At 43.1% G+C, this 21,324-nt stretch overlaps 1 protein-coding gene across 1 annotated transcript in view; it reads left to right on the forward strand.

Moving 5' to 3' along the window:
- Positions 1-17,641, forward strand: part of KCNK9 (potassium channel, subfamily K, member 9) — an 86,279-nt gene extending 68,638 nt beyond the window's left edge. The window contains exon 2 of the mRNA XM_009320930.1: positions 16,800-17,641. Coding sequence (XP_009319205.1) covers positions 16,800-17,641 — 842 coding nt within the window. The remainder of the gene's footprint in view (positions 1-16,799) is intronic.
- Positions 17,642-21,324: the final 3,683 nt, after the last annotated feature.

Consider the following 21,324-nt stretch of genomic DNA (forward strand, 5'->3'; position numbering starts at 1 on the left):
TTTATAATACACCATGCCAGAACTAATCCTGTCTGCAAAGATAAGGCTGGTGGTTTATAGTTGGCAATTACGGTCATAGAACAACTGTTGTATAGGGTGGTTATAGGCTATGAAGTTCTTTTAACTGTTGTGCATTGCCTAAGGAGGCAGGTGTTTGCCATAGTCAAGACAAAGGAGAATGAAGAAGGGGCAGATGGGAATGAAAGAAAGTGGGCAAGAGAGAGGAGGGAAATAGGACCAAAAAAAAGGGGATAACAGCAAATGAAAACAAGTAGGGTAAAGGCATGAGAATGGCATGGGAGTGATATATAGGTGGAGCAGGGCAAGAAGAGGAATGGATATGGCGAACAAGAAGGGAGAGGCTATGGAAAAGAAATAGCATGAAACTGATGGGAGAAATGGGCCAGTGAGTACAGAAGTCTGAGATTCAGTGTAGTCAAAGAAGAAATTTTTTTTTCTTTTGAAGGATATTTTCAGCTTCTCTGTCTTTAGGCCACTGACCAAAGCTGAGCCCATCAGTGATGCTGGTGGCACCTCTGTGATAACATATTTAAGAAAGGGTAAGAAATGCCACGCAGCAGCTGTGAGAGAGGAGTGAGAAAATGTGAGAGAAACAACTCTGCAGATACCAAGGTCAGTGAAGAAGGAGGGGGAGGAGGTGCTCCAGGCATCGGAGCAGAGATTCCCCTGCAGCCTGTGGTGAAGGCCATGGTGAAGCAGGCTGTCCCCCTGCAGCCCATGGAGGACAATGCCAGAGCAGATATCCACCCTGCAGCCTGTGGAGGACCCCACGCCAGAGCAGATGGATGTGCCCTGAAGGAAGCTGCAGCCCTTGGAAAGCTCATGCAGGAGCAGACTCCTGGCAGGGACGATGGCCTGTAGAGAGGAGCCCATGCTGGAGCAGGTTTTCTGGCAGGACCTGTAGCCCATGGGGGACCCACGTTGGAGCAGTCTGTTCCTGAAGGACTGTACCCCATGGAAAGGATCCACGCTGGAGCAGTTCTTGAACAACTGCAGCATGTGGGAAGGACCCATGTTGAAGCAGTTCGTGAAGGACTGTATCCTGTGGGAGGGACCCCACGCTGGAGCAGGGGAAGGGCATGAGGAGGAAGGAGTGGCAGAAACAAAGTGCTATGGACTGACCACAACCCCCATTCCCCATCCCCCTGCACTGAACGGGGAGGGGAGGAGGAGGAGGATGTAGAAGAGTTGGGAATGAAGGAGTGAAGTTGAGCCTGGGAAGAAAGGAGGAGTGGGGGGAAGGGGTTTTTAGTTTTGCCTTTGTTTCTCACTATCCTACTCTGTTATTAATTGGCAGTAAATTAAATTAATCTTCTCCAAGTTGAGTCTGTTTTGCCCATGATGGTAGCTGTTGAGCAATCTCCCTGTTCTTATCTCGAGCCACAAGTCTTTCCATCCTACTTTTTCCCCCTGTCCTGTTGATGGAGGGGAAGTGAGAGAGCAACTTGGTGGCCAGCCAAGGTCAACCTACCACATGATTATATATATTGATTCCCAGAAATGTGTAGTTGAGGAAACTTGACTTCCACAAAACTGTGCTAAGATCCTTACTGAGAGTCCAAAATGGAGCATGTGTCTGCAACTCCAATCCTGAACTAAGGAGTGTGAGATGATATCGCACTGGAAATACAGGGCATGCATGGGTGGTGTAGTGCAATGGAGGGTCGTTACGTCTTATAGACAGGAACTCTACTGGACCCTCAGCAGTGCTGCTCCTTATTTATATAAGCTTCAAAGCTTGCAAGCGAAGCTGAAACTGAAACTTAAATCACTATAGGAATAGTTCTGGAGGATGTTAGCCAAGGTTTTGTCCAAAGCAGTTTTAAATAACTCTCCTAGTGGGTTTTCTTCCTTGTTGAACAGACTAATAATTTTCCTCATTACATCGCCCTTTTTTTGGGGTATATCAAACTCTTAGTCTGATCTGTGTTCTTCATGACTAAGCTTTCTCTCTCTCCGGTATCCACGTCTGGAAAGTGCAGATGCTAATTCCCAGTGTCAGAGAATTGTGAATAGTCAGGGACCATCTCATGTTATTCTGTGTCATTTATATAGCCCCTGCCACTGTGGGGTCTTGGATCACAATGGAGGTTCTCAGGTATAAAAGCTGTGCAAATGATGGTTATGACTGCTCAGAAATGTCACATGAAGTATTTTGTCAGTCTGATTTCTTGAGCTACCTTGTATGGAGGAGTTCAGAGATGAAATAAAATGAAAAACACCTGGTTATGATATTAAAATAATATAGTAGGACACTGTTTTCCACCCAGCAAAAGAGAAATGGTGAGGGGTGGAGGTTTGAAGAAGTTTTGGTAGGTAGCTTCCCATTTCTTCCCACTCAGTTTGACTATTTCTGTTGGCTGGGAATAGAAAGCTGAAGTGATGGATTGCTCTGATTATGCCTAGTCAGGTGCATTAAATGGTGTCTCACTCTACTGCCTCCTGCAATCTTGCTGTTCAGTGTGCTTATCAGGGCTGACGTGGAAAAGTAGATGTCTGTAAACAATAAAGAAATAAAAAGGGAAGTGAAAGATCTCAGATTTGGTCTCAGCAAAAGGATTTGTTTGGAACTGGAAATGTGTTGAGGAGATTAAACTGAGCCACTTTTAGAATAAATAATTGGGATATGCCTGTCAGCTTCAAGACTCAGTAGTGCACGTGAACCCCATCGTGCTTTTCATGGGTCATTTGTTGGAGAGATGCTTGCAGTATATGGAAAGTTTCTTTTTAGTATCCATCTGTTTAATGCTAACATGGAGCTTAGCTCAAACGCTTGTCTCCAGTTAAACCATGAGCTCATGTGTACTTGAGTTATAGTGCTGTGAGTTCATAGTCACCAAGAAAGATTACTCTATTTTCATCAGTGTGAGACAAAATAAGATCCCCTGGATTTTTAGTACTGCGAACCAAAGACAGGTAGGTTTGAGATGCAGTACTTTATTTCAAGTTTTGTGTCAGTGCTGTCTACAAGATCTGTCTAAAATTGTATGAAATGCTATTCAAAGTCTGTATAAATGGAGCATTGAATTTCTGTGTTTCTGTATCTAAATTTGGGTTGTTGATGTACAAGAAAATTGAATTCAAGCTGGAAAGGTGCAAAATGCTATGAAAGTGAAACTGTCTAATGCAACAGACTAGCAGGGGCTGGTTTATTCATCCTAGGGAAAAAAAAAACAAAACAGGTTGGTGTAATATGGCTGATCTTTATTAATCTATGGGAGTAGGGAAGACAAACTGGGAGGACTGCTGTTTGAGCTAAGGACTTTACTTTTATGAGAACAAACAGAGCATGAACAAGTTTGGATTGAAAATAGGAAGACTTTTAGCTGTAAGAGCAGAGAGTTTAGGGACAGCCTTACAGCTTGATTAGTGGAGACGGAAGCCCTAACTGAGGTGGACCTCCATCTTCTTAGGAAGGAGATTTTCACTGCATGTGAACTCAACTTCTGGGTTTAATATCTCTTAGGCTCAAGTTCCTAAAAAAACCTGACTTACCTTGGGCAGTTTCTGCTGGCTGGAACAGCATCCCATGAGAAACGCCTCTGGTTTTGTCTTGGTGGGGAAAGGTACTGGCAGTCTCTATGCTCCTGGTTGTATGCTTGCTTCTTTGATATAAAAGTTGCTATCAGGAAAAAAAGGATAAGGTGGTGTCATCTGAAAGTGCCAACCCAGTAAGTTAGACGGGTCTAGCTCCAGCAGTGTAATTACCCTGATACTGCAATTCCAGCAAATGTTCCTGTAGACAACCCTGAACAATGTTGCAAAACTTTGACCTTCACATTCTAGCTCAGCTCTTCTGTCTTAAAGTGCAAGGATAAATGTGCCTGAAAGTTAGTGCTGGCTCAATGGAAAACTGAACAGGACAGTAGAGTTGGGCAATGTATTTCCATTAACTTTCTTGGTTTCAACCTCCAAAAATGCTTTCTCAATCAGAATTTAATTTCTTCCTTCACAGAAGTGTTGTGGTTGAATTATTTCAGTTTTTCAAAGACAGTTGACAGAACACACTTAAAATTTGTAAAGGAAAATTGAGAAATCTTTTTGCTTGTATTTTCAAGCATAAGTCTGTTCTGGGAATAAAAGCAACAGAAATAAAAAATTGTACGTTGGTAAGAATAAGTTCAATGCAAAGCATTTGAACAAAGTGTTTTTCTTTTTTTTTTTTTTAATGAAATACATGCACCCCTTTGAAATCTATCTATAAATCCAATTGAATCACTGCTCGGTCTATATGTAATGTAATGGGGGAAATTCTGATGGACTCCACTTGCTTTGGCTGTTAGATCACTGAAGCCAGGTTTCAGCTAATGCAGCTGCTGCAAAATTAGAGTGTCTGCAGGGAAAATAGCCTTGGCCAAAGCTGCAGCCAGCCAGAGTCAGAAGACATGTTTGGGAGTGCTTTTTTCAGAGAAGGGTACAATAAATGCTGTAACTGATGTAAAGAAGTCTATGATTGCAAAGATCTAGAAGCAGAAAAATGTGTGTCCATCTGGCTAATTCCTTACCGTGGTCATGAAGGGACAGAGAATAAGAAGCAAAGGAGAGGGAAGAGGAATTGGTGGTTCTTCCACACTCGACTGTTCACCTGCTGAGACAGAGACTACTCTCGAAGAAGCACTTTTGTATCTGTATAACTTTGTCTAGATCAAACTTTGTACCACTTTATCTGTATTAGTAAAAGTCATGTCTCCTAATTGATTTGCTGATATGTTTTTCTAGCAGGGACCAAAGTTGAGCACAGTGGGAATTGCTAACCCTTCCTTTAGCTGCCCTTTTGGATAGGGAAGCCCTGGTTTCTCAAACAGCTGAAAGGAGAATCTGCTCAAAATACCATGTGCCTATTAGTATTTTCTAAAAGTTTGAAAAATATCCTTTTTTTTTCTTCTGCACGGGAACAATCTGTAGTAGATAGAGCACAAAATAAAAACAGACAGGCAGGCGAACTCATGGGAAGTTGTCTGTGTTCTTCTGAGTCTCTTAGTTGCATGGAGAGGAGAGTCATAGAGGCAAAACGCAATTGCTTCAGTGAAATCACAGCTGAACCACTTCTCTAAATGCCACTCTGTGTCTCTTGCTGGATGTGCTGTGTTTTAGCAGACCAGCTCTGACAGCATTTGATGTCACACTGATTTGCAAACAGAGCTCTGTGGACTGCAGTGGATAATGACATCACAGGTACAGAGGACGTGATTACTACAGCATTAATGATTCGAGCCACGCTGCTGCGTGCCAGCTGTCGGTAACGTTTGTTTAGCAGGGGTTTTGTTCAGATCCAGCTCCTCAAGCCCTGGCAGTGTCAGACTGAGAGCTGTCTCAGGCATTCAGCAGGTCTGAGAGCAGAATCCTGTTAACACCGCGAAGGCTCAGACTTGATGTGTTTTTAGTTTGAAAAGATCTAACCCTTCGACCAAAGAGAAATCAGAAATTTCTCATGCCCCTTTCCTGTCATCAGAGGATACTAAAGGAAGAAGAAACCCATCCTTTTTTGGCCTCTTGTTAAGACGTGAGCCCCTATGCTTCTTCCTGATGTATTTTTCCCTGATCCCCCAGAGTGCTGTTTGGATCATCCTGCCACCTCTGCAGGGGGCAAATCCTTCATCTTCCCCCCTCATGGATAGGTCTCAGATCATTGCCAATAAACTGGGAGCAACCAAAATCAGTTACAGAAAACTATTAAAATTGCCCAAGAGGGCCATTTATGGAGGGGATTGAGGAAAAATAATGCTTATTGCAATCACATACGTGCAGTAGAAGGAGCCTTTGGGACGTAAAGAAATGACAGCATCAGGAAAAGTTTGCTATACAATGAGGACGTAATGTTATAGTGATGACTAGTCAGACCTACGTACCCAAAGAGGATATTTTGCAGTCCAGGGAACTGATAACCCTGCTACCATGGTCCTGCATCTATAAGGACTGTGCACAACTCTAGCAAAGATCCTGAAAGTTTCTGAAGAGCAAGAGGGATCTCAAACAAGTGCAATAAAAGTGATCACGTAAGGAGCTGCTTCTGAAGAGACATTTAAAATCCAAATCTAGGTATATGTTGTAAAACACCTGTTGTCTTCCTTGCTGCAGGACTCTGCCCCGAAGAGCTCTGTTTATAGCTAATGTTGACTAAGGGATGAAGCTGTGACTATCTCCAAGAAGTGTAAAGGAGTGAGTAACAATGGAGAGAAGTGGGGTGTGTTGGATTGAGGGCTATAAAAGAACACTGTGATAAAAGGCAGCATAGAAAAATACAGGCTGTGTATCAAAAAAGACTTCCTAATAGCTGGATCTGCTAGACAGGGGAATAATTTCCTAAGGGAGAGAGCAGAAACCCTGTTATTTCAATCATTTAAACAAAACTGGACAAAGCCCTGGAGAATATGTTGTAGGGAACAATCATATACCAGCCCCCGGGAATGGATAACATGACCTGATAAGTCTCTTCCTAGTGGTTGCTATGATTCTCTTCAGACTGAGAACTTGTTCTGGGCATGATTTGTCTTGGGACTAGATGTGATGTGAGCCTCAGGTCAATCCTCTGACTGTTTCAGAGAACAAAATGGGGAGGTGGAAGGGGAAGAAAGGCTTGCAGGGGCAGTCAGAAATAGAGAGCGTGGGAAAGTGTTGACTCAGAAGTGCTACAGGGCTTTGTGCAGTCAGGTGTCTCAGTGCAAAAGAGATATAACACACTCTGGTCCAGATGCAAAGGTCTTACGCTGAGCTGGTGGTGTGCAGGCTCCAGAAAACCTGATCATTTGGTGCGTACAACAAAGTTCCCAAGATGTATGAACCCAAAGAGTCATGGTCAACGTGCTTGTCCTTGGACTTTGGAGGTTTGTTTTTCTTGCTGTTACAAGAATCCAGCTTGTTGGCTGATCTGTCTTGCTGCGTCCCTGTGATGCACACACGCTCTCCTGGTGGTGTGCCTGGCTGCTGATTTCTACCGCTGTTGATTTCTTCAGAAAGGTGGCCAGGCTCAGCTGCAGTCCAGGGAACTGTCAGCTGTTGCCCAGCTGGAAATCCAGAACAGAGCTGCTGTTGGTTTCGGGAGGAGTTGGGAAATGGTATACCAGAAGCATGGCCCAAATCACTGCTGTTTTCAATGCCAGTCTTCTCACAGAGCTGGAGAGGAACCTCTTCCCTCTTCCCAGCCTCTTTTCTGAAGCAGAGGAAGTTGCAGAGATGAGTAGAGATAATGTTGTCATGTCTGGACAAAATTAACTGGCGAGTCTTGGCATCCTTGATTTCCTGGGGGGTGATACACCAGGTGGCAATTACCTCAGATGCTCTGTCATCTTATTCAAAAGAATTGCCAGCAATCGCAGACATCTCTTATCTAAGCAGTAAAAGTAGAGGCTGTCTACGTTCAACAAGAGGAGGTTTGAGATGATCAGGTCTTCTGTGTCATACAGATGAGCAGGAAGATTGTCAGTGGTTTCATGTGGCCATTTGAAAATTTCCACTTTCCTTCGTTTGCTGACCTTTTTTAGTGACAATGGAAAAGGTTCACGTGCAAAAGAAAAAAAAAAAAAAAAGAACAACAAACCCAAACAAATGCAGAACTCGCAAATATTTTGGTTTTTTAAAGCAGTATTTTTTAAGTTTTGTCTTTTGCTAGAAACAAGTCGTTTCTTCAGCAGAAGCAGCAGTAGTCAAGCCTGGTTTCCTGTGAACTCCGAAACAGCCCCCAGTTCTCTTGAAGACTGATCTGCATCCTCATCCTTGCAGGCAGATAGGTATTCCACCGCAGGCTGTCTTTTATAAGATGGTGATGGAGACATCCTATTCCTGCTCATCTCTCCCATGTCCCTACATCTCACCCCACATTGCAGGACCCCCAGCTCCTGTTTCTTTCCCGTAACTGGCCAGAGAAAGAGCTGATCACATTGCAGCTGAGTCTGCACTATGTGTGTGTTGATTTTTGGCCCTTTTATGTGTATTCACAGATTGGCCAGATGGCAGGCCCAGCAGAACAGATTACTATCAAGTTCAGATTACAGCTTCTTCTAAGTGGTGGAAATTGGTGAGCAGCTTCAAAGCTATTGGGGAGGAAAGACAGATGGGCAGAGAAATGGATATAGGCGGCTCATCCTTATCAAGAAATGAGAATAAAAACAGAACTATTTAGAAAAAAGAAAATTTTCTTTTGGCTTGCTTTAATCTTGTAAAACTATTTGTTCTCATAGTGACCCAGTGGTTATCTGAGAGGACCAAATGTTGGGAACAAATCTGTGCTGCCCCAGTAGGCAGAAGCAACAGCTCTCAAAATGGGGGAGCAATGTCCCATTGGGTTATACATTCAGGAGGAATACAAAATCTTTCCCAGGGGAAGCGGAGAAGCCTCAGACCTCTCCAGCTGTGGGGAGGGTAGAAACTGCTTGGGCACACACCTCTGATGGGCACACGACTGAATGAGCAGCACTTCCAACTACTCTGCCCCAATGAACTGAACTGATTTGTCCCCTCACCACCCCTCATAGGCATCGAACAGCACAGAGGAAAGACCATCCCATGTACATGCTGGTGGTGGAGTCCAGGCAGGGAAGGAGGAGGAAAACCCAATCTAAGCAGTCTGAGAACCTCTGAAACGCATTTCTGCAACATATCCCATGGAGGTGACCTTACTGAGAGCTTTAGTGGGACTGAGACACGTTATTTTGCCTTGATCTTCTAAGAATCCAAGAGAAGTCTCCTCAAGAGGGTCAACTTCTTATGGGGAATGCCTGACTGTATTGCATGTGATCCCCAGATGAAACCAGCCAAACCTGAAGTCCTAAATCCTACCCTGAATCAGAAATGAGGATGGCAGTGCATGACTGTGTTTCACAAAATTAAATTGCTGCCTTTGGACCACTATCATTTAAGGTAATGTGAGAAACGTATTGTCTTCCCAAGCTGAACCCACAGGAGGACTACCCAGAAGGCTGTTGCAGCTGATGGCCTCAGTTCTTGCTCCATCATGGCTGTAAGAGTTCAGGGCTGTGTTCTTAAGCAGTTGCCCAAGCACACTTGATGTAGTAGTTTTCCTACGGTTGTATCTTCCAATGGGACATGGTTGAACAACATCTGGTAATGCTCAGGGGAGAGAATTGATGCCAACAGGCAGTTTGGGCAATGCAAAGCATTCACCATGCTGGTATTTACTGCAACTTGGTGTGGCTGGAAGAGAAGCTATGGGAAAAAATTACTATCAGTAATGCTCCAGAGTGGGAGGTTCAGGTTTCATAAGGCAGGAGGTAATGTGTGATGGCTGCAGACCAGACCAATGGAGGGAGTGAGGAAATGTGGTGGAGAGATGAGTGGCATGGAAGCTGGCATTGTGCTGACTCGGCAGTAATTTTCAGTCTTGTATGTTGTTTTGGATGAGACCTTCAGCTCTGCTGCTGGGCTGTCATACATTGAGTTTGCTGACAGGCAGTAGATTCAGTGTGCCTGGTGAGCTTACAGAAATTGCTGTGCCGGGGCTAATTTCTGAGGCCGAGGCAGTTGTCTGTCCTGACTCAAGATGCGCATGGGTCAGGGCTGGCCTCCCGCCCGCAAGAAGACCAGCTTTGGCTGTGCCTTCTCCTGCTAGTCAGTGGATCACAGAGAGAAGCCATTTCTTCTCCTCATTTCTTTGCTGGACACCACCTGTGCATCTATGTGTGCCTGCCCAGCTGGTCAGAGCTGCTTTTGAAGCTGTTTTCCCTGAACATCTTGAAAGTTTGGTTCCAAGATCAAGAAGAGACGTCTGTGCTCGTGGTGGGGAGAATAAAGTCAGGGAAGCCTGCTGTGTCCCTGCTGCCCAGAATAGGAGGTCTTCTGCAGGTCTTGATACAATGCAAAGCACTGAGTGTAATTTCAAAGGTGGCGTGGCCTTACCTCTGCAGTCAGGACATGGAAGCAGTCGTAACAGAGCAGGGGTGAGCTGGGGTGAGAGGCTATGCTGACCTTGTCAAGGGATTTTGGATTTGAGGTTGCACCTGGGGGTTGGCACGTCCTTCATTCTCTCACACAACGTCCATGTCTTCACAACACGGGATGATATTAGCTCATATTGCTGTGCGTTCCTGTAGGGAGCCGTGTGCCACGCTTTGACCTGACATTAGAGACTGTCTTTTGAGCATGGAAGGGGAGGATGTCTTTGAGGATGGAAGGAGAAGCTGTGCAAAGTAAGAGAGATTATTCAGTTGATGTGCTGCAGTGAGATTGACTAACAAGGGAATGAAAGGAAAAGGGAGTCCTGGAGAAGTTTGGGGAGAAAGGCAGCAGGATTCAGGGAGAGCCCATCTGGGAGAGAGAAGAGGGAGCAGTCAGCAGTGCTCGCGTGCCAGGAGGCTGGTGTAGTTACACGGCATCTTTCATCCAGGTACAGCAGCATCCATGATGTGCTCTCGATTTCCTTACAGGAGAATGCCTTTGTCCTGGTAAATAAGTTACTTCATCTGTCTAACTGGTAGTATCTCCCTGATCCCTATTGAAACCTCTTTCATCTGCACCGTGAAGGCCACGTTGTTTCTTCTCCCTGCTGAAAGCATGAGCAGCAAATCCAGCGGAGAGGCAGCCTGTTCTTTGTGGCAGTTTCTCTGACGTAGATGAACCTCTGAAGTGAAGTGTGTGACATCAGGAAGATGTTTTAATCTGAATTATGCTTGCCCATCTGAGTAACAGGTGCCATTATCCTCTTTTCATTATCTCACGGCCAGGGCTGCTGCCAGCATGAGTAAGAAAGGTTTGAGTCACGGGGATGGAGTAGTTCATTTCTTTCCGGAGGCTGTTGTCAGAGATGACCAGGCCTAAATGTCCATCATGGGGATGAATGATGTGTGGATGAATGAGGGGAGAAACCTACTCCTGAGAGAAATAAAGCATCCCTCATGAATAACACAGTGTTGCTTTGAGATTCAAGATATCTAAAACCCCGTTGTACATTGAATGTGAATGTGAATGAGGCTTAGCCGCTCTGCGGCTACACACTGGCCTGAACGCGACCTATAAATAACTTGCCACTGCCACATTTAGTTTTTTTTTTTTAACATTGACCATGTATTTGGCCTGGTACCAATGCACATCTAGAGACAAACCTCTCCCCATCTCTGACAGAGCCCAGCGTAGAAAAACACCCTTTGCTTTGCACCACGCAGGCTCCATCTATGCTACGAAGTAGAGCAGGACCTGTGTTTTGTAAGACACAGAAGCCAGGAGAGATGGCATGGAGAATGCCAGTAACAGCTAAACACATGTCCTGCCCCAGAGTGGTGCTTAGCTGCAGTGGTCCCTGGCCAGTGTTAACCGCCATGGGTGGACCAGGCATGGACTTTGCCTGGGACAGTGCTGGCTGGTCCAGGGTAAAGCCATGACGGGAACTGTGCTAATGATTTAAGAGTGTGGACAAACATGGGTTGGTGGTGGAATCCATCCCTTTTCCCAGTTTAGTTTGCTAGAGTAGATATCGCCTTGCAGTATGTAGATGCAACACACTGAAAGTATTCAGGAATTTTTCCCATAATGTTTTATTTTTTTATGGATTTACTTATTCTGGGCAATCCGCATCATTGCAATAGCATGAAATTGTTTATTGAGACCCTTTTTGCCCCAGAAGCAAAGTGTTATTCAAGAGAATTTGTGTTGGAGGACAAGACAGACGTTACGGGCCTGTCTATACTCTGCAGCTGAGCGTGGTGCAAAGATCACTGATGGAGACCTAAGCAAGCTGGTCTGTCCACAGGAGGCTATACAGTGCCAGAGATACTTGCTTAGGGCCTGAATGCAGGCATGGCATTTTTGTTGATAAAATGTCTATAAAATCATGAGTGACACAAAGAAGGGGAATAGGGAATGATTGTTCCTGGTCTCTTCAATAGAGGAGGTGGGGACATCAGATGATAGTAATGGGAGAGAAGTAAAGAAGCAGTGGTGATTTTTTTAAAGAACACATGGTTGATCTATGGACCTTCTTGCCACAGGACATTGCAGTTGCTGAAAGTTTATACACATTCAAGGGACAATGCCCAAGCTCATGGAAGAGAAATCCATTGTGTGTTACTAAAACCAGTGAAATCATATCTGGCTTAGGAAATCCCTGAGCTCCAAATGATGAAGCTGGGTACGTGAATACTTGGGGGAAATGTCACATATAATTATACCATTCCTGTACTCTTCCCCAGCCATCTGCTTGTGGTCGCTGTTGGATTCAGGATAGCTGTGCACTGTGTTCCACTGCACACTATGGTTGTGGCCTCGTACCCCAGCACAATGTCCCTTTAGAAGCGAGAGAAGGCTATTTGGATTGTCCTCCCGAATGGACCTCACATAGATTGTAATGAGGAGTTTCTCTCTGTGTCTCATCTGAAAGGCACCATGGAAAAATAAGCTTTGAAGGAGGCTGAGTGGTTTTTCTCCAGACTTTCACAGCTATACTCTGGCAAACAAGAAAATAGTATTCCCTTTTTTTCTAGAATTGCCTATAGATGCACATGGTCTTTGAGAGTTTTCCACTGGAGAATGGACAAGGCCTGGAAAATCAAAGGCAGGGAAGACCTTAACAGAGTAACTCATTTTGTGCCAGCCCTTACGGTCTGACTCTTCGCCTCCCTTGCCCACACCTTCCTGCAGTTCTGCTTGATGTCGGTAGAGCAGCCCTTCCATTAGTGGGAGGAGATGGCTTTTGCGGTGCATCGGTGCTCTGCAGTCCAGAATTGGAGTAACACTCTGAGACATGACATTTCTTCATGCCAAACTATTCTTCTTGGTGCCAACCCAGATGAGCTCTGTCTTGAAAGCCTAAGCAGCTGGGAGGTATTATAAAAGAGAGAGAGAGTACTAATGACATCACTTCCAATCAAGGTGAAAGTTACTTAGACTGTCCTTGATCATTCAAATTACATCTCAGTAAATATCAGACAAACCTGCCTGCTGTGGTCATGTTGCTGTATTGTGGGACCTCAGCAAACTGGTTAGTATAGTAGAGTAGTATAGGTAGTATTTACCTGCGTGTTGTCCAATGTAAAGCTCCATCTATACCTTTCTCACTGTTATCTCAGCCCCATGGCTTGTTAGGGGATGCATTTGCTATACCTAATTTTAAGGTCTTCTGTTTGATCTTTCTTCCTCACCACAGAAGAGTGAGAAATACCAATGTCATGCTAAACCTTTCTATTTCTCTTTAAGCCTTGTGTTTTTTATGGTTCACATGGAGTCATCTCTTTATACTCTGGTAAAGGGCAGTGGCGTTCACGTAGAAGAAGTTAGGCTGAATTTTGGTAGCTGAAATCTGCTACCAAGGCAGTTGCTTCTGCTTCTGCCTTTACCCGACACAAGTAAAACCCAACTACTTGGAGACTGACCCTGTGCGCTGCGGAGGGCTATTTCCTGGCATTAATGATCCTCTGTGCCCCTCTTCCTCTGGCAATTACTGACCTAATTTTTCCCAGAGGCAGTCTCTGATGTTAAGAAGACAGTGGTTTATTTTAAATTTGAGATTTATTGAATTTCAGAGAACATGCACTTTGTTTGCTTTTCATGCATTGCTCTGCGTAGTGCTGCATGGATTCTGTAATGCTAAAGTAATGGAGAGTTAAGTCTTTCTTTGGTGTATTTTGAAACCCCTCATTTCAGAGTGCTGAAGGCAATGACTAAGGTGTCTATTCCTTAAAGCCATGTTGTACTGGAGAAATATATGACTCTGATCCCCTATACGTGAATCTATTTGTAAAGTCTTATTCCAGCTTCATGAATAAAGTCCTTTCTTTACCCCAGCCTCATGGTGAAAATACGGTAAAAGACATTTATCTGATATTGTGGAATGTGAGTATGACATGGGGCAGAATAGAAATCAGAATTTCTGGATATTCTGTCTACCTATGTGAATTGGAGGGAAATCAAAGCCTGCCAGTGTCTGTGCTTTCCTATCTGTAAAACAGGGATATGGATACATTCCTATCTTATGGGAGAGCTGTGAGTCCCAAGTTAATTACAAAGTCTGTGACAAATTTTAGAAATTCAATTGTGAGGTAGTGTGTAAGCATATAATATTAATGTTTTATAATCTCCCTAAACTGTCTCTGTGGATATCTTTAGTGAGAGGGATATAGTGATATCAAAAGAAATCTTTTTTCACCCCAACCATTTTCTTTAGAACCCAAAGTGAAAGCTGTTTCCACCAACTGCCATCTCTGCAACCATCTGGAAAATCACATTTTCTGAAGCTTTCCTTCTCTTTATCAGCTGTAACTAAAGCTATAAAATGGGAATATGTCCCTGGTTTAATTAACACCCCTGTAGTTCAAAAGCTGATCTTAGTAATGAGAGGCAATTATAGCCTTTATTGAGGGACAGTCAGGTGGAACAAACTCAGCATCAATCTATTGAAAACACTTCCCTTTCCAGGTAATTTGGAAACTGCTTTTTATGATGAACAGGCTACCTGGCCCAATACAACAGGTGAATCTCTTTGTTTTGTAACCTGAAAAGAACTTCCTACTTTGATTTATGTGCTTCTTCTGTAAACTGGTTTTTGCATCCCATCCATCTGCCAACAACTAGCAACTGAGCTAAGGAAATACCTGTTGCTTTTCAGAAGGCGTTCTTGCTGGTTTTCTCATTTTATTTTCTTGTCCATTGTTGCTTTTCATTTTGAAGGTTGCCTGGTGTTCATATTTTTGTTCTAGCAAAACTGCAGACTCTGTGGTGCACCCACATCCTGAGGGCTCTCCAGAGTTCTGGTCTCTGCACCTCAAAAATGATGTGGTAGAGCTAGAGAAGGTCCAGAGAAGGACGTTGAAATGATCAAGGGAATGTAATTTCTGCTGTATGAGCTAAAAAGGCTGTGGCTCCAGTTCGGACAGGAGACACCAGGGCAGAGGTAAAGCTGAGTTTAGCTGAAGTCATGCAGGTGATGGATAAGGTAGATGTAGAACTTTAATACTAGAGCTAATGGGCTCTAGGTGAAACAAAGAGATCTGCTTGAAATTATGAAGTACTTTTTTACACAGCAGATAGTGAACTTCTGGAATCTGTTGTGACAGGAGGTTGGGGCAGTGGGCAGTGTCAGCAGGTTAAAAAAAATTAGACAAATTTAGAGTAGCAGGTCCATAAACTGAGTCTAAAGGTGGTGGGCAGGGCTGAGGCAGTGCAACAGGAATGGTCTGCAGAGAATGGCCATGCTCTTCTGGTCTGCCTCAGTAGTATCTCAGGTGCTCTCTGGCTTCCAGCTTCTGATCTGTAGGAGTGTGTGTCTGCTGTATGCCGTGTGTTTCATCTACCATGCCTCTATGGATAACCTGATGTCTCAGGGGTCTCAAATGATGCTAGATGCCTCTTTCTGGAAAGCTGATTTAAACCCTCAGTGTCTACAATGCAGGCAGCTACGTTGGAGCTAGTCACTGAAGGTGGAGCTCTACTCATGATTAAGACACCTGCATTCGGCTGTTTGCATGTAGTTGTCTACCTGTGCAGTAAGTGTCTAAATTCTTCTGCAGTCAATAGACATCTGGTCAGTCTAATGGGGACCTAATGAATACAGTCAATGGAACAGTCAGTACTGTCATTTCATCTCGCCATAAGGTAGACTTGGAATGGTCAGTTAAATAACTCACTACTGGCTGTTTTCATTAAATCTTTGTTGACTATGATGGGAGCTTGGACACCTAGCACACATGTAGATACCAAAATTTAGGTATATTAATCTTGAACTGAGTTCTGTCCCGAGATTTCTATTGTAATGACTGTAGAGAAATAGGTGTCTCCTCAGAATAACTCATTGACCTGTTTTAGACACCTAGGTGTAGATGAGAGAAACTGCACTTCGGAAGTGCACATTTCTATTCATTGACTTTAAGGGGAGTCTAGATAGTGGTACCCACGTGGTCGATGCACACCATGGCCAGGTGAGTCCCAGCCATCCCATTTTGGAGACTTTGGTACTGTCACTTAGGGTCTTAGCTATAAGAAATGTAGATTTTTAAAACAGTGTGATGTGGAAAAGTGAAATTATAATTTCAAAACAGACCCCCCACACTTATGGTTTGATTTAGAATAAAGGTTTAGCCATGATTTTACTGTCTATAAACTATGCTGTGAAACATGCTACATCCTCTGTCCTGGATTACTTTAATATCCTGACAAAATTGCCTTTGCCAGACTAGCTGTAAAAGCTGTAAAACTATAAAACAAGCTGGTAAGTTGTTTATTCTTCAATAATTAAAGATAGAGCAGGCATTAAACCCCTAAAGTCCTGTGGTGTTGCAGCAGTGAGTGGCTTTCATAAGGTGTCTAGGAGAAATGTTTGTTCAGTATGGAAGAGTTTGGAAAGCAATTTCTTTGGTCAGTGGGTCTGTGGATGTTGTTAACTCCATGCTGCCAACAAACACAGAATTTGGATGCCATCAGTGTACTCTGGTTTTGGGACAGGGCAACACCAATTACTCTCAAAAATAGTGTGGACAAATCAACCTATTTCCAAAGTTTCCACTATTGCATGTGATACAGGATGGATGTGAAATTTCTGTAGCGAATGAACGTGATATAATCTTGTTTAGGAGACTGCACAGTTATTTGAGGTAGGATGGATTGCTCGTTTTTTCATCTTTCCCACTCCTGTGTGTACAACTTTGTTGTTCTGTGTCTTATTTGCTTCAGATACAGGACGTGGGTGAGGAGATAGGAAGATTGTGTGACTGCAATGTTCCTGTAGCTTTGGATCTGGCTGCGGCATGAGAGTCTCTGTGATTCACGTGGCTTGCATGAAGGGGGAGCTGTGGTCATCACCTGCCTTGCTGACTGTCCTGTCTTTTCATTCCCCCTCCCAGGTTATGGACATGCTGCCCCAGGGACGGATGCGGGGAAGGCCTTTTGCATGTTCTATGCGGTCCTGGGGATCCCACTGACACTCGTCATGTTCCAGAGCTTGGGCGAGCGCATGAACACCTTCGTCAAGTACCTCTTGAAACGCATCAAAAAGTGCTGTGGGATGAGGAGCACCGAGGTCTCCATGGAAAACATGGTCACTGTGGGTTTCTTCTCCTGCATGGGAACACTCTGCATTGGAGCAGCAGCCTTTTCCCAATACGAGGAATGGAGCTTTTTCCATGCTTACTATTACTGCTTTATAACATTGACTACGATAGGGTTTGGAGACTATGTGGCCCTGCAGACCAAAGGGGCCCTTCAAAAGAAGCCTCTCTACGTGGCTTTTAGCTTTATGTACATTCTAGTGGGGTTGACAGTCATTGGGGCATTTCTAAATCTGGTTGTTCTCAGGTTCTTAACCATGAACAGCGAGGACGAGAGGCGGGATGCCGAGGAACGGGCATCCCTGGCAGGGAACCGCAACAGCATGATTATCCACATCCAAGAGGACTCCCAGCATGGTCGGCCACGGTACAAGGCCGAAGTAACAGACCTTCAGTCAGTTTGTTCTTGCATGTGTTACAGGTCCCACGAGTACACCAGCCGGGTGGTGTCCCACCAAAATTCGTTCAGCTCAAAGCTGAACCCCCAGTACTTTCACTCCATCTCTTACAAGATAGAGGAGATCTCGCCAAGCACATTAAAAAACAGCCTTCTCCCATCTCCTGTCAGCTCCATCTCACCTGGGTTGCACAGCTTTACAGATAACCACAGGCTGATGAAAAGGCGAAAGTCCATTTAAAGGGATTTGTCTTCTTTTTGCTTTCCTTGTTTTCCCCAGTTCTTCTCCGTTGTTTTGGTATTTTTGTTCCTTGAGTGAGACGGAGCGAGGCCAAAGGGAGTAGAGAAAGCTAGTCCTCCTCTGAGACTCAGCTCTTGAGCATGAAGCATGGATTATTACTGTTCCAGCAAAGTATGCCTTACATTACCCCCTCGGTGGATGTCAGAGGATTCAAGGTGACGTGAAGTGGGTACCAAATCCAAAGTTGCACACACAGCTGGGAGCCTTCATGTGCCACTGGCACTCCTGACCTAATAAACTATTTTCCTCACGAGCAGGTTGCAGCGTGCGTGCGTGTCGGGTGTGTGTGCGTGTGTGTGTGCGCGCGTGCAATTCCACAACTAGTGCCATGTGACAAAAATTAAAGCATCAGGTATTATTTTTTTTTTTCCCTTGAAGCAATTGTGTTCCAGCCTGCTTTTAACTTTTAGATTGCTTCCAAAAAGAATGGGGAGGGTGGGAGGGGAGCCAATTTGTTTTGTTTTTTTGCCAAGACAAGCATGCGCCATAAGCAGTCAGTATACCAGGTGTATCATGGTAAATTTTTTAATGCTAGATTTTAGATTGTATTAACATTAAAAAAAGGCAGGAAAAGATGGATCATTTTAGCTTGCCAGTTCAAAATTAAAAAAAAATAAAATAAAATAAAGCATGCACTTTGTAAAACTGGTATGCATAATAAAAACACAAGAAAAACTAGCAATGGAGTTAATAATCAAAAGCAAATAATCCTATTGATTTAACTATATTTACTTTTATCATTTTCAACTGTTCCAACAATTTGCAAGTGGAATTTTTAAGAGAAATTGGGACAATTGTTGGAACTAAAGAGTGTATTTTGTTATTTTTATTTTATTTATAAAATTATTATTATTATTATTATTATTATTATTATTATTATTATTATTATTATTTTGTGCAGCAATTACCTGCATGAATAGGAATTATATTTTTTGGAATGCTTGGATTAGGATGGGTATAAATAGGTGGATGTATATTTTTTCTTATATAATAGTGACAGGGCATTCCTTGTTTTAAATAAAAAAATAAAGATGATTGTCTCTAAATGCTTTTGATTTGTAAATAATGGAAAGCCTTTGTTGGTCTCAGGAAGAATTCAAGGGACAGTATCTTGTGTTTGGCTCACTGGGAACTTGTGAGATTAGATGTGATATTGCTTTTTTGCTAGGCGGAAAGGCAAAATGCACTTAGCAGTAATGGGCAAAAGCAGTTTTACTCCAGTGATTGGAGGGTAACGCTGGGAGTGATTGCATTGGCAAGTTGTAGTGGAGGATGTTGAGACCACGTCATAGAGTTGTTCCTTGGAGATTGTCCATCTCTTGGTTGTTCATCTGGACCAAACGGACTTTACAGAACCGAATTAGAGGCCTAATCCAGCTCCCTTTTAAGACAACAGGAATTTGCAATGATTACATGGGATTTAGCGCTTTGGGAGATTTATCTTTGGTTTGACAGGGGTAGGACTGGGAGTTTTATAAACCTGCACCTTTGTCTCTGATTTAATCCTATCTTTTAAATAACCTTCTGTGTTAAGTCGCCATACAAAACCCATCTTTTTTTGGCACTAATCACCTCCTGCTGATTCAACCATTTTGTGCTCTCAGTGTAAAAGCAATAATCCTTTTTTTTTTTCTTCTTAAACTAGATGGTGTGTTTTTGTACAAGCCCCAGCTCTGAGCTCTGTGTGCTGATGGATGTTGATATCCTTTCAAAGAGGCATCTATAAGGAGCATTAATAGGGAGAAATAAGGAATGTCATTCCTCCTCTGTTCTCTTCTCCCTGGCTTTAAATTATTAGCTATATCCAATATGTTCATGTTCTCCTAATTTCCATATCTGTGTTTCAACAAGTAAATGAAAAGCAAGTATCCACGACTTTGGCTCCCCTATGCAGCTTCCTCTGGCATTATAAATTGCTGTGGCATGAAAACCTCCATTAAGATTAGTGAAGAAATAACTTAGGATTCTTAATGAGGATGGATGAGGACGGACTTTTTCTGCCTAACGTGTGGGGATCACATCCTTCAGCACAGTAGGAGAGCATGCTGGGTGCATTAATGCTGTGCAGCTGGTACCACGTCCTAAGGCAAATGCTCATGGCAGAAGTATTGAAGCAAGCATACCTAGAAAAACAGTTTCAGGATGTGTTAAACCGCCTCAGTGATTGCCACCTAGAAGCTGGTTTCCTTGAGGGTGTCCCGTAGGGTTCACTGTGCTGTCCAAATTCACTTTTGTAGTCTTTGCTTGTGGCATCCCAGAAGTGCAAATAGATGTAGGTTTCTTTTGCTGCTAAGGAGATAAGAAAAAGAATGTCTGGAATATACACATCTGTATCATGTACGACTGCTGGATGTATTTGACACTGGAGAAAAGGAGGAAAAGTTTGGGATTTTGCAGAACTCGAGTGAAATTCTGCCTAGCAAAGGAGAACTTTTGTAACAGGACTTTTAGCAAAAAATTTAAACAGTTTTGGAAAAAAGGTTACATCATATAAAAATTGGTTAGCTTTTTCCTTTTTTTTCCTTTCAGAAAAGAGGAAAATTCTATTTCTGCTGCATATAAAAATAATCTTTAAATGTCCTATAAATCATGTTGAACTCCAGAATTTCAAAGCTGTTACATGCTCTAGCTGATTTGTTACTAAATCTTCCCTCTGGAACCATAAATGGAGAGTAAATTTTAATACACGGGGTATTTAACCAGGGGAGCAACTTACCTCAGCGTGTCATGGGTTATCGGCCACTTAGAGCCTTTGCATTAAAACTCAGTGGCTTTATAAAAGCTCTGCTTTAGCTTAGTCGAAGTTTATGGATGCGGCTGAAGGAATCTATGTATGTTGGTATGAAGGAGCCAGAGTCCGTAGTGATACTTTCAAGTCTAAAAGCTGTAATGACTGTGTATGTGGGAAAGTGTTTTGCTAAAATGTATCTGCATTCCTTAGGATTTAAAAATATTTATTTTTATTAATTTAAATATTACAAATATTTTTTTTTTCTGCCTGAAGAACCCACAATTCTGTCCATTTTATATTTTTGTTACACACGAGATTTTAAAGTGACAAGAGGTTTCCTTTGCAAGACTGCACGCATTCAGACATTTGCATGAGCTCTTGCAGGACTGGACTTTGCTTTGTGAGCAGCCACAAATACAAGAACTCTCATGTGTACACATCAGGGAAAATATAGCTCTCTCTTTCGTTGTTTTTGCGGTTCTTGATTGATGTGTAAATAATGGCTTGGACTGTCGGGAACTGGAACAGACAGTATCGTGAAAGGGAAGCTTTTGTCCAAGGTTAATCCCAGCTTTTCAGTTACACATGAAAAATCAGCCGGTGAAAGGTGAGCTGATTTTTGTCTGCTTTATCTCTGACTTCTTATTGCCCTACATGAATACCAGTTTTCTTCCCACAACTCTGCTTTTCACAGAATATTTTCTCTTCTACATTATTAGTTTTATTCCACTTAAGACATTATTTCTTTCAGAACAACCTCTCTTGCTTGCTACTCGCTCTTTTAAAATTCAGCTAGAAGCAGGTAGTAGTGGTGCTGCTTATGACAAGACATCCTAATATCCAAAATATCTAACCTGTGTTTCTGTAGCACACACGTGTCTGCTATCACTTT

Source organism: Pygoscelis adeliae, unplaced genomic scaffold (assembly GCF_000699105.1).
Source record: "Pygoscelis adeliae isolate BGI_AS28 unplaced genomic scaffold, ASM69910v1 Scaffold342, whole genome shotgun sequence".
NCBI classification, from domain to species: Eukaryota; Metazoa; Chordata; class Aves; order Sphenisciformes; family Spheniscidae; genus Pygoscelis; species Pygoscelis adeliae.